Raw genomic sequence first — 15631 nt, forward strand, 5'->3', positions numbered from 1 at the left:
TAGAAAAAAAGAGTAAGTTAAATAGTTTCACAGCATTTTGCAAAGAGAAATCGAATTTGCCAAATTTGTCTCATTTTTAATCCTCTGTCTAGGCCATCATTAATGACCTATTAGAATATGTTTGTTTGTTTTTTTATTTGATTTTATTGTTCTGGAAAATGTTGGCAATTTGGGGAATGAAAGATAATTCCAACTGACTTAAAGTTTAACTTCAAATTTAAATTTTATTTACATTTGTCCCAAAACATACTTTTTATTAGCGTTCAAAAGATAAATCTGAGGTTATAGGCTTGAGCTGAATCACTGATCTAATCACTGATGACCTTACACATTTAGGAAACTACTAAAGAAATAGTTCCAGCCTTGATGAGTTTTCTAATCTAATTGAGAGTTACATTAGAAAAACGATGGAGGCTGCTTAGCATAAAACCTTGAAATGTAAAAAATCTGGAAACTCAGAGACACAGAGTGAAGGATGGAGGTAGTCCGTGTTGAATTACCTAAACATTAGTGTTTAGCCAGTATGGTCCTGCTTTATGGAGCCAGAAGTGACTGTATTTGGGTTGAGGGGATGAGGTGCAAATTTACCAGCACATTTGCTTAGCAAGCTGCGTCCATAAACTGTACAGGTGCAATCCAAAGACTCACATATCTGATGATTAGTGTGATAAAGTGTCATATACAAATCCATTAATAAAATTTTCCTCACAAAACTCAAAGAACAAACTACTTGTACAGTCTGCACCTAGCGGCATAGCATGGTATTTCTCAGTAAATGTAGTTAAATGGCACAAGCAAAGTCAAGACTCCAATCAGATGAGGGGATGCCTGGCCGAAAGGTGATGGCTACTGCTCACTGTATCAGCATAACTGCCTTGTAAAAGTCTAAATGAATGAGTTTTAAAATATTTTACCCCATTAGAGTTGATATAAATGAGGAAACTGTCCATAACACCTTAACATTTGGTTCTGTAGGGACTGATATTAGCAGCTTTTGACACTTCTCTCGGTTCTCTTCTCTTCATTTTATTTATTTATTTATTTATTTTTGTCGACCTGTGTAAAACCCCCTAATAAACACATTTTTTTATTGTGGGAGGTGTACAAAAACTGTGGTTTTACCAGATGTTTATGCCTGAAGTATCCGTGTCTGGGCACGCTACCTATTTCCATGTTTCCAGTATTTATTGCTGAGCTACACAACTCCTGGCTATAACTTCTAATTTAATGCACGCTGGCTACAAATTTCTTATCCAGCCATCAGCATAAAAGCAAACAGGAAAGGTTAGGTTGAAAACGAATCTCTACGATCTCAAATGAATTGTTCTGCATGCACAGACTGACAGTACAGGTTTAGATGTAAAAAGAGGGAGAAACCCAGTGAACTCAATAAACTGCATCGCTTTAGTTTTAACCAACCAAAAACCATCAGATTAAAACTCTTATTAGATTATGACACAAAGGATAAAAGATTTGAAGCGCCTTTAGAAACTCAGTCGTTTAAGTACCAAACACAAGGATGCAGAAAAAAAAATAAAGATTGCCAAAACAATTCTGACCCACCGAAGCGCTGACGTGGGACCTCTCAGGTGTCCTGTGGTGTCTGGCACCAGGATATCAACAGCAGGACTTTTGGATCCTGTGGTTTGTCGGGTGGGGCTTGATCTTACTTGTTCCAACGCATCTCAGGGAAGCTGTATCAGATTGGTATGTGGGGAGTCTAGAAGCTGGGCCAATGCATCTGACTCTTTGTTGTGTTTTTTGAGCCGTTCCTCATACTTTCTGCTGTGCAGCAGGGCCCATTGTTTTGCTGGAGAAGGCCATTGCCATCAGGGAGCGACATTACCTTGACGGCTTGAGTCTGTAACAGATGCATGAATACCAGGACACCTCATTACAAATATTTAGCTGTAATGAGGTGAAGAAATGTCTTCATTCCTGCTGTCAGCAGTTTTAATGTTGTGGCTGACTGGTGTATGTGCATGCCACAATACTATGTATACACAATAAAGCTCCTGTTTGTTCCTCTGTCTCTGTTTTGATGTTTCTCTTGTGTTTTGCTTACTTCCTGTTTTATTTTGGAGGTTATTGTCCTTGTGCCTTCATGTGGTTTTTGTGTCCTGCATTTTTTTTCATTTCCTGCCTTTTAGACCTGCCCTCTCCACTTAGTGTTCCCACTTGTCACAAGCATGTGGTCTTTCTTCCCTTTGTCTTTGTCAGATGATGATTTTTACTCCTGGGTGTTCCTGAGCTTCATGCCTTTTGTGTCCTGTACCATTCAGTCTTCCTGGTTTGTGATTTGTTGATGTTTTTAGTGTTCCTCTTGATTATTTGGCTTTTTAAAAAAATCAAGCTCTCGTTTTTGTTTTGCAAAAAAACCAAAACAATTCCTTTGTCAGCATTGTGGACCCCACTGAACAGTCAGTACCAGTGAGGTGTGTTTATGAATGGGATTTTAAAGGGAAAGGATTCATAGGTTTTACAATATGAATTTATTGCATGAATATTATTAAAATTATGTTGTAAAGAAAAATAGCAACAACCAAGGGAATCCATGTCAGCTGTGTGTGGGTGGAGCGGATTCCTCATGACTAATAGATGTTCAGTCAATAGCACAGATTAACAGATGCTGCGAAGCCCCTGTAGCACATCGTCATACTCTGAGCTCCACTATCCATGCATAATGCATAAAATATGAGTGGATAAAAAGGTACAGTATGCACTACACTTGCAATGTGCAATTATAAAGGCACTTTCTACACCTATTTATTTTGTGCATCTGATTTTCTCTGCTTCTTACAGTGATAGTGTGTGAAATAGAAGGTCTATAGAGAGTTTTCTTTGCATTTTTTTGGTCTTCCAGTTTCTATTTTTTATTTCCTTTCTTTGTCTTGTCCATTCATTGTATCTTTTATTTACTAGTTATTCTAAAACTTCATATAAAAAACAGAAAGGTATATCTAAGTACGGCAACAATGCATCTTAAAAGCTGAAGATCAGTTTGCATTTAGCACTTTCACAAATTCATCAGGTTTTTCTGAATGGTTTTTGATTAGATGCGTGAAAATGTGTCTGCTTAACAGAAGCTTTTGTTCCATAAAATACATCAAGCGAACAAACTATTTGACTGTGTCATAAAGAGAGCTTCATCTTGAAATTTATTTTCCGGGGCTTCTTTTATTTTTGATTGGATATTTATAACCCTGTATTAATAGTAAGTTTTATCGACAATACAGAGTCAAAATACAATTTGAATGGATTAGATGCCTGGCTTGGAAATATAGGAAGACATAAATATATCACATAGATCAAATAATGTGAAAGGAAGGAAAAGGGGAGGCTGGAAGGAAGGAAGGAACAAAGAGAAGAAAAGAATTGAAAAGAAAAGTCCAGATCCACTAGAAATAACCCAGTCATACTTGCTCACCATGTTCCAAACTGGAAGCATTCTTTCTTCATAGCAATTCATTAAAACCATAAACACAGCTTAACGACAGATGATTAAGCTTCTGGGTTCGACCAACAAAGGACGGCTTGTGTGATGAACAAAAGAGTCTAATGTGTTACAGTTAACAGGGCAGGATATTTGTCACTGAGGGATACCAGAGGACAAAGCATGAAACCAAGAGTCACAGCACTGTACCAAAGACAGTATGTAAAGGACGGATGCAGCATCTCAACTTTTCTGATGACCTTATGTTCTCAGTTGCTTATTTCAAGTCTTGTGGAATGAGACATGATGGTTCTATTTGGAATTAAATAGATGATAAAGCAGAATATACTTTAGGGCAGGTCGACCTGTGTCTGGTTTTAAAACAGTAGGATGATGTTGATGGTGAAAACCCCTCAGGGACTCACTAACAAATAGCTGATGATGTCCTGTGACTGTGTGCATTACTTTATTTCTTCATGCAATATAAAAGAGAAAAACTTTTTCTTGGTTCTTCAAACTACAAAACAATTACTTAACTTTATCAAAGCCATGTGTGTCTGCTAAAGTCTGTTGTTAAGCTGCATTATTATGTAGAAGCCAACATACCTTATTGTATATTTGTGTTGGTGCAATATGTTGGTAAAAATTGTGCTGATTTGTTTTGCCATAGAAGCAGCAGCAGTGCTGGATCAGAGTGAAGAGATGACTGATGGAGTCACCAGATACAGCTGATCACTGTTTAAACATTAGTGTGTTCAGAAGATCAGGGCTTAAGGGCATCACATTATATAATAAATAATATGCATTACATAAAGGCATCAAAATGAATCATTTGAGGAACAACGCTTACTGGTTTGTTCATTATTCATGATCCTGCCATGAGCTAGAGAGCCAACCATAGCTGCCTCGCAAACTGTCACTTGCAGCAGTAAGCTGCCTAGTTTGGCTGTTAATGAGGCAAAAATTATGCACAGTATGTTCTGAAAATGGAGCCTCCTATAACTAAAAATAGTTTTTTACTAAGAGGCTGATCTCAGTTACTGTCATCCCCAACAGGTTGACTGTGGTCAATTGGTAAAGTCTCAATTTTTACTTTAAGAAATATCCAGGTGCTTAAGGATGTTTGTGCAATGATAAAAGTGCAGGGGAAAGTTTGGGTAGTTAGACTATCGTTAACCTAATTTTAAATGTTTTCAAGCCTTGGTTAAGAGATATATATAAAACATGTTTCAGTGGAGTTAACAGGAGCCTATCTAATAATTCTCTGTGTTCTGTAGAGCTCTTTTTGAGCTTCTTGTAAAACTGTAGTAAAAACAGAATTAAAAAAACAACAAAAAAAACAAACAACAACAATAACAGAAGCAAGAAGTGCCTGTTTTATGTACTGAGATCACAATTTATTTTCCTGCCTCAGTTTAATCTTTTTAGTGTTGTAATTTATTCAATGTAGTTTACACTTTTATGTGAAAAATATAAACTTGAATGTTTTTATTCATGTATTTATTGTATTTAATGTATTTATTCATGCTTGTCAGAAAACGATAAAATTTGTAATATCTGTGCACACAGGTACAAGGCACCTTCCAGGAATGGTGATATGATTTTCCAAAAAATTGATTGGTCTTTAAGAGGTGGTTTCCTACTCGTTGATCTCTTATCTTGCACATAATCTGCACCGAAGCAGAATTTATGCAGTGATAGTACACCTGACTCCTTCCACATAAAGAGTGTTAACAGCAGGAAGGCGCTGGTGATCAATTAATTAATCATCAGCTAGTGCGAGCACCACTATAAAAGCCAAAGTTTGGGTAGCATGCAGGTCTGTAGCATTTAGCCATGTGTTAATACAATGTCATAATCTACCTTGAAGCAGACTGGGTATAAACCCAGACTCTGCAGGCCTCATTAAAGAAAAAAATTAAGATGTCGCAATGAGCCATTTAAAGTCCAGCTCTTAACCTGATTGAAACTTCAATGAACTGAAGGAATGAAATAAAGAAGATTGGGCCAAATTCATTCAAAATGATGTGCAAGACTGATAAAATTATAGAGACAATGAAATGATTGCTTCAAGTTATTGCTGCAGAAGGTGGCTCTACAAGCTCTGAATCATGTGGTGTGATTAATTTTAAACACTCTACTGTAAAATACCCTGATGAGACCGAAAACCCAGGATTAAATCTGAAGTTCCCACTTCATACAGGTCTCAGGTGTCTCTTCCCTCATTGGTTTGTTCCCCAACCGGATCTTTGTATTTATTTAGCTCTTGCTGTGGATGTTTTCTAGTCCGATGGCTTTCCTGCCATATACCAAAGAAACGCTGAATGTTCCAAAATAAATTTCTCCATTACCTTGGATGCACGGTCTCTGCATGTTGTAGTTATTATATGGCTTTGTGATGATTATTTTACTATCAACCATCATCATCAACTAGACACACAGGTTTCTTGTATCGTTGAGGCGAGGTGCTACATAAAGCACCCCATGGCTGTTATGTAAACGGAAGTTTGAAGGATGGCATTTTCATGACGTGGAGTCTTTGTACACACTGGAATACAAAGACATGGATTAATACAGTGGCACAGATTTCCATGCTTTCATTTCATTGCGGTCATTTGTTCACACCTTTAAAATCATACAATGCTCCTCCCGCCTCTCCATGTATCCTGCGCGGCCACATTTCTCACCGCAGCAGATGTTTCCTGTTGCGCTGTGTGAGAGAAATTCATGTTTCTCTTGGAATATGAGCAACAGATGGTGAGAAAAGGACAGGAAAGAAAGAAAAGGTGTGTTAGTAGATAACACACTGAATCGTGCCACTGTGCAGAGAGAGGCGCATTTTTGAGGCGCTTGCCTGATCATGAGTCTTTGTTCCTCTCATAGAAAAGGATAACACAAAGTGAGATGAGTTTTAGGGAGGTTGTCCTGTTAATTGTTAGCATCTTGTATCACAGTGCACCTATGATAAATTAAAAACAAACAAACAAAAAAAACAACCCAAATTTGAGCTTTTATTGATGTTCTTTATACCTTACCAGCTTCTTAATACGTAACATAATTGAATTAAATGAATTGCAAGCATGAGGGAGAATAACTGTGACTATCTATGAACATAGTCAAACACTGCAGCTATTTGTGCAAATCTTTAACCCTCAATAACAGCCCCTGCTTTAGTTCATCTTCAGGGCTAGTTTAGATTTCAGAGGTGTTTTCAAGAAGGAAAGCTGTTATTACACTTAATTGCGAACCTTCTTTCTCCTCGTGTCTGCTTCTGTTTGAGCACTTATCACATCAAAGTTTTCCTTTCTTATCCTTTAACAACGTGTCTGCTGATTAATATCTATTTTTGCTTAACTTAAGCTCTCTTTGCTCTAAAGTACTCTCACTTCCATTACAAATCAGTGGGATAAAGATTATGTCAAAGTTGCTGGATGTTACTGAAAGGTTTGATAAAGTCACATTTCTCACATTGTTTTAGAGATTAAGAGCTAGTGAGTCATGACAGTGTGCAGGTGTTTGATTTCAAACTGCAGGAGAGGCGCTCTCGGTCATATTCGACTGTCTGAAAAAGTTTTATAAAAGATTTCTCTATTCCTCGACCTGGTTTGTCTTTTTGGGGTTTTCTGGAAAAAGCTTTCAGTGTCTCTGTTCCATCTTTATCAATCTGTTTTTATTATCTGGTACATCCATTATTCATTAACCCCACCTCAAATCTGTTTATGTCTTTCTGCAATGACCTCACTTAACCCAACAGTAGTTTTAATAAAAGTATAGATATGGTGATTAAAAATACCTCCATCCACTGCGATGGTAATAAATTCAATACCCTTCAGGTGACACTGCACACATGCACACGCACACACACACACACACACACACACACACACAATACATTGAAAGGAGTGGTATGAGATTGAGAGGCGCTCTCGGTCATGAACAATAAAATACAAGAGGTCAGGTCTCACTTGACTCCCTCAGCTGTCTGACATAAATAAAGTTTCAGTGACAAGTCTCTTCTACCTCTTTTCCACAGATGTGGTGCTTATGCAGAGCCAGTTCTGCCGGGGTCCCTTTGAGAATCAACTCACATTGTTATGAGTCATTACGAACTGCGAGTTGGGGCGATTTCACTGGGAATAAAATCATTGCTGCATCTGTGAATCATCTATGTACTTTTTGCAATAGCCTCTCCTGGATGATGTCTCCAACTGTGGGACAAGATACTCTGTAGTTCTGTAGTGTCTGTTTTTGGAGGGAAAGACATGGATCACAGATGGAAAGCTTGTGAGTTTGTGAAGTTCAGTTTTGAAGCATCAGCTTTAACCATTGCCCTCTTGTTTCTTTTTAGACCAAACACCACGAATGAGGAGTGGTCACTTACAAAGCAGACACACCCTAAACCATACCCTGCTTCATCATCGAGATTATTCCTAATAGCATGATGCTACATTATATATCATAATATATTATAATATTTTAAAATTTCATGCTAACTATTAGAGAGTGTCAAGTTAATCGTTTATATACTGTCTATGTCCTCGTGAAATTCTTGCAGCCATACCAGCAGATCTCTAAGGCTGTACAGTGCCTGATGTTAATGCTAAAAACGCCAACCATTTTGAATTCTTTAACATACTTTTCTGAGCATTTTTGCCCTTATTTGATATGATAGTAAATATTTTTTTAGACAGGAAAGACACACATCAAAGGGTCCTGGATCAGAACTGAACACAGGTGACACACAGTCACCTGATCAACTAGGTGAACTTCCTGGTCGAGTAGGGACTGCAACCTCTTAGGATAACAAATGCTTGCAGAAAATGTTATTGCAATTAATTCAGTAGCTGTTGAGATATGTCAGTGTGGGCCACATAAGTAGATCAGCATACAGCTGGACTCCAACTGCAGCATAAAGACATGTCGACATGTTGTTAAGTTCATTGAAATAAACAGTTTTTCGTTCTGCAAATTTCCAATCAAACAAACCACCCTGGCTCACCTCGCTGCTTCCTGTTTGGGAGCTTCCTCATTGCTTTCTTTCATGTAGACTTCCTTGTAATGTATTGTACATCATTTTTGTGTGCTGAGCTGTTCCTCGAGGCATCCTCTCTCAAATGTTTGCTCGCTTTGTTAGCTCTGTTTTGTCTTAAGTCTTTGTTATGTTAACTTTTCTTGAACTGAGAGATAATCTGCACTTAAATGTTTCTGTAAGTAAGATAAGCATTAGGTTATTATACTTGATTTAAATAAATAACAGATTATAAATAAATAACAGAGGGTTGTCACAGCGGGAGACAAAATAATTGATAAGAATTAGAGGTCAGCGAGGGCAGTGAACCTGTATCATGTGATTCTCATCTGCAAATGTGAGAAATGCAAAGCAGAGCCGGGACAAAACAAATGATCTCATTTGCTGTTTATTAGAAGAACTGACTCTTCCAGTTACTGGAGTAGACCTGTGAATAGAATAGAATAGAATAGAATAGAATAGAATAGAATAGAACAGAATAGAATCACCCATAATTGTTATTGTGTGTGTACAACGAAATTATGGTAACACGTGAACTTGAAGCAGCAGAAGCCATGTAGGTCAGCTTTTTAAATCAGTGAAACTTCTGTCTGTTACCTGTGTGTGTGTGTGTGTGTGTGTGTGTGTGTGTGTGTGTGTGTGTGTGTGTGTGTGTGTGTGTGTGTGTGTGTGTGGTGACTGATGCTGTGATAACATCACAGATACAGGAAGTAGCAAGGCTATCTGGTAAAGTTGGTTTCCTGTTGTGGTTTCTCACTTCTGCTGCTGATGTCAAATGAGTTCCCAAAGAATTCACATCTTGTCACATCACATAAAGAAGAAGAGAAGGGGCTCAATAGCAAGTCAAATACCTGCATACACACCCACTTTAGCATATGCATATTAGAGAGGTGTACTTAAGATGCCTACCTATTGCTCTTGGAGTAGCTTTCCATGAGTTACACCTCAAAATAATCCGTATTTATTTTATACTGGTCACAGTTCAAAACAAGCTGTTTTGCCTCCTCTCTCTTCAAGACAACCTTTTGCTACCTGTCACAAACAGAATTTCAAGAATAAAATTGAAATACTATTTCGAGAAAAAAGAAAGTATGGAGATTACAGTTGTCATTTCAAGCCAAACAACTGCCACGGCTCCTTTACCCTCTACACTCTATGTAGATGAGTTACTGAAATTGTACTTGAGAATCAGTTTTAGGGAAATTATTTCTGTTTTAGTAAATAACCACAGTTTCATGGTAAGTGTAAGGACACCGAAAAGGAAAAAGCACACAAAATTTGAAGAGTTGGCTGGATCAGTACAAAATGAAATGGCTGGCAATGAACAGATCCAAGGATTCATCACATAACATCAAACCTTGATCAGACTGATTTTCAGACTACAGTACAGGAATATAAGAAGTCTAAAGTAAGTGTGGCTTTTTGTAACAGTCAGGCCAAAAAAGTGGGTTGGAAAATAGTCATTTTAATGTTTAATTGTTTCATTTGATTACTTTTATATAAACTATAATGTAAAAGTGCAGTATTCAGTATTTAGTTTATTTGTTGATGTTTACATTTTTATGCAATCTCTCATGTAGCTAAAGTTAGATCAGCTTTTCTGATAAAATCCTTACTCATTACTTACATATGATCTCAATGCTTCACTCATCCATTATACAGTAACACCCAGAAATTCTGGCACGGTGACTAATGTGTTTATAAGAAGCCCGGGCTACTGTTCTGCACCCTGTCTGGGAGAAGAGGTGGGCGGCCCACATGACTAACTGCCCTGCTGTATCACAGCTAATTTTATAGATGAGATCATTACATTTCACATGTATCTGCTGACCTTTCAGAGTCACTCACAGCCATGTGTTAATAGATGGAGCGCAGCGCCACATCATTACCCCCAACAAACAGAATAGAAACACACACACACACAGGAAATGAGTGTGATTATGAAGAGTGGGTCCACAGGAAGGAAAAAGCTACTGCAGTGAAACAGGTTATCACGAATGTAGAACCGCACACAATGGCTCATCCATCCCATACATAGATAAGATGCTCTCTCTGATTGTGTGCGTAAAACTGGAATTTTATCCTCTTAACATAAACCAGGTCACTGGTGGGTAACATGCTAAGAAGATGATACCTCTAAAATCAAGTTTCTTGCATGCACTTTACTCTTTTGCTTCCATTTGAGCATGCAAATTAGGTGAAAATTTTATATTCGAGGGTAGATGTAAAGCTAAATAGATTAGCAGAGACCTTTTGGATGTTAAGGTAATAATTTAAAATATTAATGGTTAATAATTAGAAGATATTTTCAATTAGTTTTATTAATAAAGAAAAATTCTGGTGCACTTTCACAGTGCTTCCAACAAGTAACAAAAAAGAATCTTACATTTACAACCAAATGCTAAATGGACTGTTTTGTACTTTAACCGAGCATTTTTAATACTACAGTCTATATTCACACAGCAATTTTCAGTTTTTTCATATGGACTGGATTAGCTGACCTTGAGATGAGCTAGCTCTGCCTCCTGAATTAAATTTAAAAAAAAATTCTGTGTGCTACTTGAAATGTATTGTGTTTAATGTATTGGATTATTACAATTATTTAAAAAGATTAATTATAATTTTTCTACTGTATTCAAATCTTTTTGCATCTCTAAGTTTTTAGGTTTATTCCTCTTCTGCACAAGTGTTTGTTTACTTTTTTCAAAGTGCAAACAAACAACAAGATAAGTAGTGGGATTTCACTGTCTGAATTGTAGATATTATATATTTACAGTGTAAATAAATCGCTCAGGGGTTTAAGGGCGTGTGTGTGTGTCTGTGTTGGGGTCTTAATGAAAAGATAATGAGTTAATCCTGCTGACCACCATAAGCGGACTACTTCTTTTGAGACTGCACATTTAAGAAAAGCAGCGTCATCGATCAATTGTGTCGGTTCTGAAACAGTTAATAGTTTGCGCGTTCACAAACGCAAACACACACATACACATAGACCGGGGGCGCGCAGAAGCTCACCGGGAACGCGAAGCAGGAGCAGATCAGAGAGCAGGTCGGTCGGTGAGCGGAGAGACGCACGAAGTCCTGGCGATAAAGCAGCAGACCTGAACCTTTGGTTTGTGAGGCGGCTTTTTCTTCTCCTGTGGACTACCGTTACGGGAAGTTTTATTCAACAGTGCGGACCTACGGAAAGGCTGTCCACCATGTCGGGGAGCAGGGAGGAGGAGAGGAGGAAACTGGCCGACATCATCAACCACTGGAACGCCAACCGGCTCGACCTGTTCGAGATCAGCCGGCCCACAGAGGTAGGAGCTCAGCCAGGAGTGGCAGGAGAGGCCGCGGACACGCGGGCCCTCTCCTGTGGGAGGGGGGCCCTGTAAACCTACCCCCGGCTGACCCTTGGGTTGAAAATGTTGAAAGCCAAGCAGTATTGGGCAGCGTGGTTTTCTTGGGTGACTCGGTGGCAAGTCCCCGTACGTGCTGCGAGAGAATGAATGCCAAACTCCATTGAAAAATGTCAGGATTTGCCAGATAGTAGGCTAAACACATTGTTCAAGATGGTGCCTATAAATTTAATTAAATCTTTGAGCCCTCACGGCAACCCAGGCAAACTATTTAACAGTCCATGGCTGAGCATCGTGTATAGGTAAACCTGCCTCTATCGCTTTCTTTTAAAAGAAACTGTTCACACTTGCGTAGCTATTACCGCCCACAGCTGTGTATTTGGGAAGTGGCAGGAATAATTTTGAAAGTTGGCAAATCACAGAAGCTCTTAAGATTATGTGTGCGATAAATATGCCGAATTTGGCGCGAATGTGAGTAGAATATTATCTACCTTGAGGTTTATTCTTGCTTCTGTGGATGCGTGCGATAAGTAGGTAAAGATGTAATTTCCAGATTTCTGAATGGGATTTGGTGCGTTATCTTGCGAACGGAACGTTAACTGGGCTAGCTAGCTAGTTAGTTAGCAAGCACTTTACCTGTAGAGAAAACATAAGCTGTGCTACTATTAAACAGAATAAACACCCCCCCCCCCTTTATTGGTGATTTATGCATTACATATTTGCGCTTTTTAAATGAGGGGGCAAAGTTGTGATATAGCCGGCGTGTACAGTGCATGCAGCGCACTCGCAGCACTGCCTGCAATGGCTGACAAACCCAGTAACACGGTCAGGTTGCTAGATACGTTAGGCATATAGATAAAAGCTTAAAGTATTAGCTACAAGCAGGGTGTGGATGCTTAGCTGGGCACTCAGATACTGCTAGCCCACCACCCACAGGACAGCCCCTCTCCTGTACGTCTGTCGATCTGTCTGTGCAACACACTGACTATGTCATGTCGTCCTGCATTGTCCTCACACACGAGCTAGCTTGGAACGAGCTGCTTGTTTGACCAGCAATAATTTGACCCTACAACACGGCGGAGCAGCAGTGCTGTAATTAAACCGCCCGTCTGGACTCAGGTTGTGGCTGTTTACTAATGACATGACGGGATAAGAAACGCCTCCTTGCCGAACAGTAGCAAGGGCTTGGCGATGTCTCTAGTCCTTACTAAGTCCAGTGTCCAGCAAACCAGGGGCGTTTCCAGGATTTTTGAAATGTGGTGGCTCACAGGACGTCAGCATGATTGATGAGAGTTGCAATAACGTTGCCAATTCAACGCAACCAAGAAAACTGGTGATGCTGTTTAGCCTAGCAGCTAACAACATAACATAACATCTACACTGGCTAAAGCCCAGACAAATGTGGAGTTAAACAAGATTCCTGCATTTTCTGTCTGCACCACTGAGACCAAAGCAAGACCATTGATGACAAGATAAAACAAATAAAATAGTTCTAATTTAATCTGAATTTCATTCTGCAGGTGCCGGCACTCAAGGTAGGTTTGAGTGACTGGACCTGATGAAATGCACTGTTTTAGAATAGAGGTAAATGCATTACAGACTCCACACTTAGCTTAATGCTATTTTTTTATTTATTTATTAATTTTTTTAGGATTGAGGGGCTGGACCAAAATGATTTACAGTGAAATTCTGGCCCTCATATTTTGCCCAAATCTAATCTAGTCCATTTTCTTAGATATTTACCATCAAAATATACAAATAGTTCAACTACAACTGCCTAATGAGAAAGAACCTTCAGTCATAAACACATTATTGGATCATAATTATTGATTCAAGAGTGTGTGCATATCACTTTTAATGCTGCTAGTAGAGATGATTTTCATTATTTATATAATACTAGATGGCTTAATAGTGCTCTAGCAAAATAGCATTGGTAGAGGGATGCCTGGTGCCACCCTGTGCCCCCCTCAGGACACGTCCTTGCATCCAATCCTGCCTGTGACTGGTGCATTTTGTGGTTAAGTAGTTTTAATTTAAATCTATGACTGTGATTGTGTCAGCTGCTGTGTTTTTAGGCGAGCTGCCCACCCCCCACCTCTTTCTTGGATAAGGGTGTAGGGGGGCCACAGGGTCCCCTCTCTTCTCCTCTTGAGCCGATTACCAGGATTGAAGCTGGCCAGCCATTGGCCAGTGTTGCATACTACACAGCACACACGCGCAGACAAATACACAACCCCTCGTCTGTGTAAGGAATCATTAACTCTGCATGTCCAGAAGTTTCCCAGACTGTAATTCTTTCACTATACTGGGGTTTCAGCTCACAAGCGTCACAGTGTAGTCCAGCAGAGCATAACTCAATGTAAGGAGATGCATGGCCTTCCTTCACCACGCCACACCCCACCCATATGTCAGGTGGTGGAGCGCCCAAGCTGCACAAGTGTCCTCCAAATAGGCTAGACCACTCCAGAGTGAAGCTGTGCTATAGATAAAACTTGACACTGTTATCCTTAAATAAAGCTTCCCACCCCCCAGTAGAAAAACAGAATATCTGGTAATTGTTATAAACGTTTAATTTCAGAGCAAGCTGCCACTGAGAGCAGTGAGATCATTTGTGTGATTAGATTAGGCACGGCTGGCTGATTAGTCTGGAGCAAAGGTTCTCAAACTTCTTAATCTTTCAAACCCAAAATGAATAGGTCCTGCTGCGGGACTTATGGTGAGGCTCATTATAACATAACAGGTACCCATGTCACGTTGGGGACTCGCAGTGGGAAGAGATGTGGGGACTTATTTCTGCAGACTGAATAAACACTGGGCTTGGATGGTGTGGCACAATAGTCATGTAGTGTTGAGATGCAGGCATGCATCTCAACACTACATGACTCCACTCCACCCACTGGAGATGTGGAGGTTTAGTGACTTCTAATCCTTCTAGGTTTTGGTGGGACATGTGAATGTGTGGCACATTAGCCTTCCTAAAGTGTTTAGCTTTCATGATTCTCTGAAACTCTGCACCAGAGTTATTCAAGAAAAGCACCCAAACCTATCAAAAGTTCCCATCTCAGAATCGGCTTATTGTTTTTGTGCAATATTTAATGAAGCCATTGATGATTTAACTTTCATACTCTAAAATTGTCCAAGGAACAGGCTCTCAAGTACATAGACATAGGCCAGAGTTTGATACTTTTCAATTTGCCTTATTTTTATGATCCTTCATAAGTACATGAACTTTTGTGAGTTGAAAAAGCACATTTTACCTGGTTTAAAAACGGAAACCTGCACCAACTAAAGAATTTAATTGTTTTGACACCAGGCTCATCTTCTACCTGTGTTTTCTATTATGTCTTATTTAATACTCCTGAATTTAGATTATGGATGTAAAGTGGAGAATAAACATTGGTGTTCCCATGTCTCATATCATAGTTAGAGCATATCACATTTATCAAGTAAGTTTAGCTCCTGTAGTACAGCTCAAAGCAAATATGTGGCTGAGGATACTCCATGTGTAGTCGTGATCTAGTGACCATGCAGACCATAGGATTAAGTGAGGTTTACACTTGGTTGTGGACAGTGACAGAAACAGAGGATGAGTAATGATTATTGTTATATTTCTTTAAAGACCGCTCGAGGTCTGCTTGAAGTCCGCACAGTCTCGTGCTAACAGCCTGGTGACGACATTTCCATCACTTGGGCACAAATGCAGTATAATAGATGGATGCAGCCTTTTCCGTGAGGGACGGCATTTCATTTCCTCTAACAAATTCCTGAAGCCCTACATATTAATCTGTCTAATATCCATGGAAACAAACTGGTTTTGCCTGAGCTTTA

General features: G+C 39.2%; 1 protein-coding gene across 9 annotated transcripts in view; it reads left to right on the top strand.

Annotated features, from left to right (window-relative positions):
• Nucleotides 1-11484: 11484 nt before the first annotated feature.
• afdna (afadin, adherens junction formation factor a) overlaps nucleotides 11485-15631 on the top strand; it is a 120790-nt gene continuing 116643 nt past the window's right edge. For all 9 annotated transcript variants that reach the window (XM_085432383.1, XM_085432385.1, XM_085432386.1 and 6 more), the window contains exon 1: nucleotides 11485-11764. In XM_085432383.1, coding sequence (XP_085288509.1) covers nucleotides 11663-11764 — 102 coding nt within the window. In that variant the 5' untranslated portion in view covers nucleotides 11485-11662. The remainder of the gene's footprint in view (nucleotides 11765-15631) is intronic.

Source organism: Copadichromis virginalis, linkage group LG15 (assembly GCF_057382275.1).
Source record: "Copadichromis virginalis isolate Kocher_CV1m ecotype Utaka linkage group LG15, C_Virginalis_male_GT1.1, whole genome shotgun sequence".
Lineage (NCBI taxonomy): Eukaryota > Metazoa > Chordata > Actinopteri > Cichliformes > Cichlidae > Copadichromis > Copadichromis virginalis.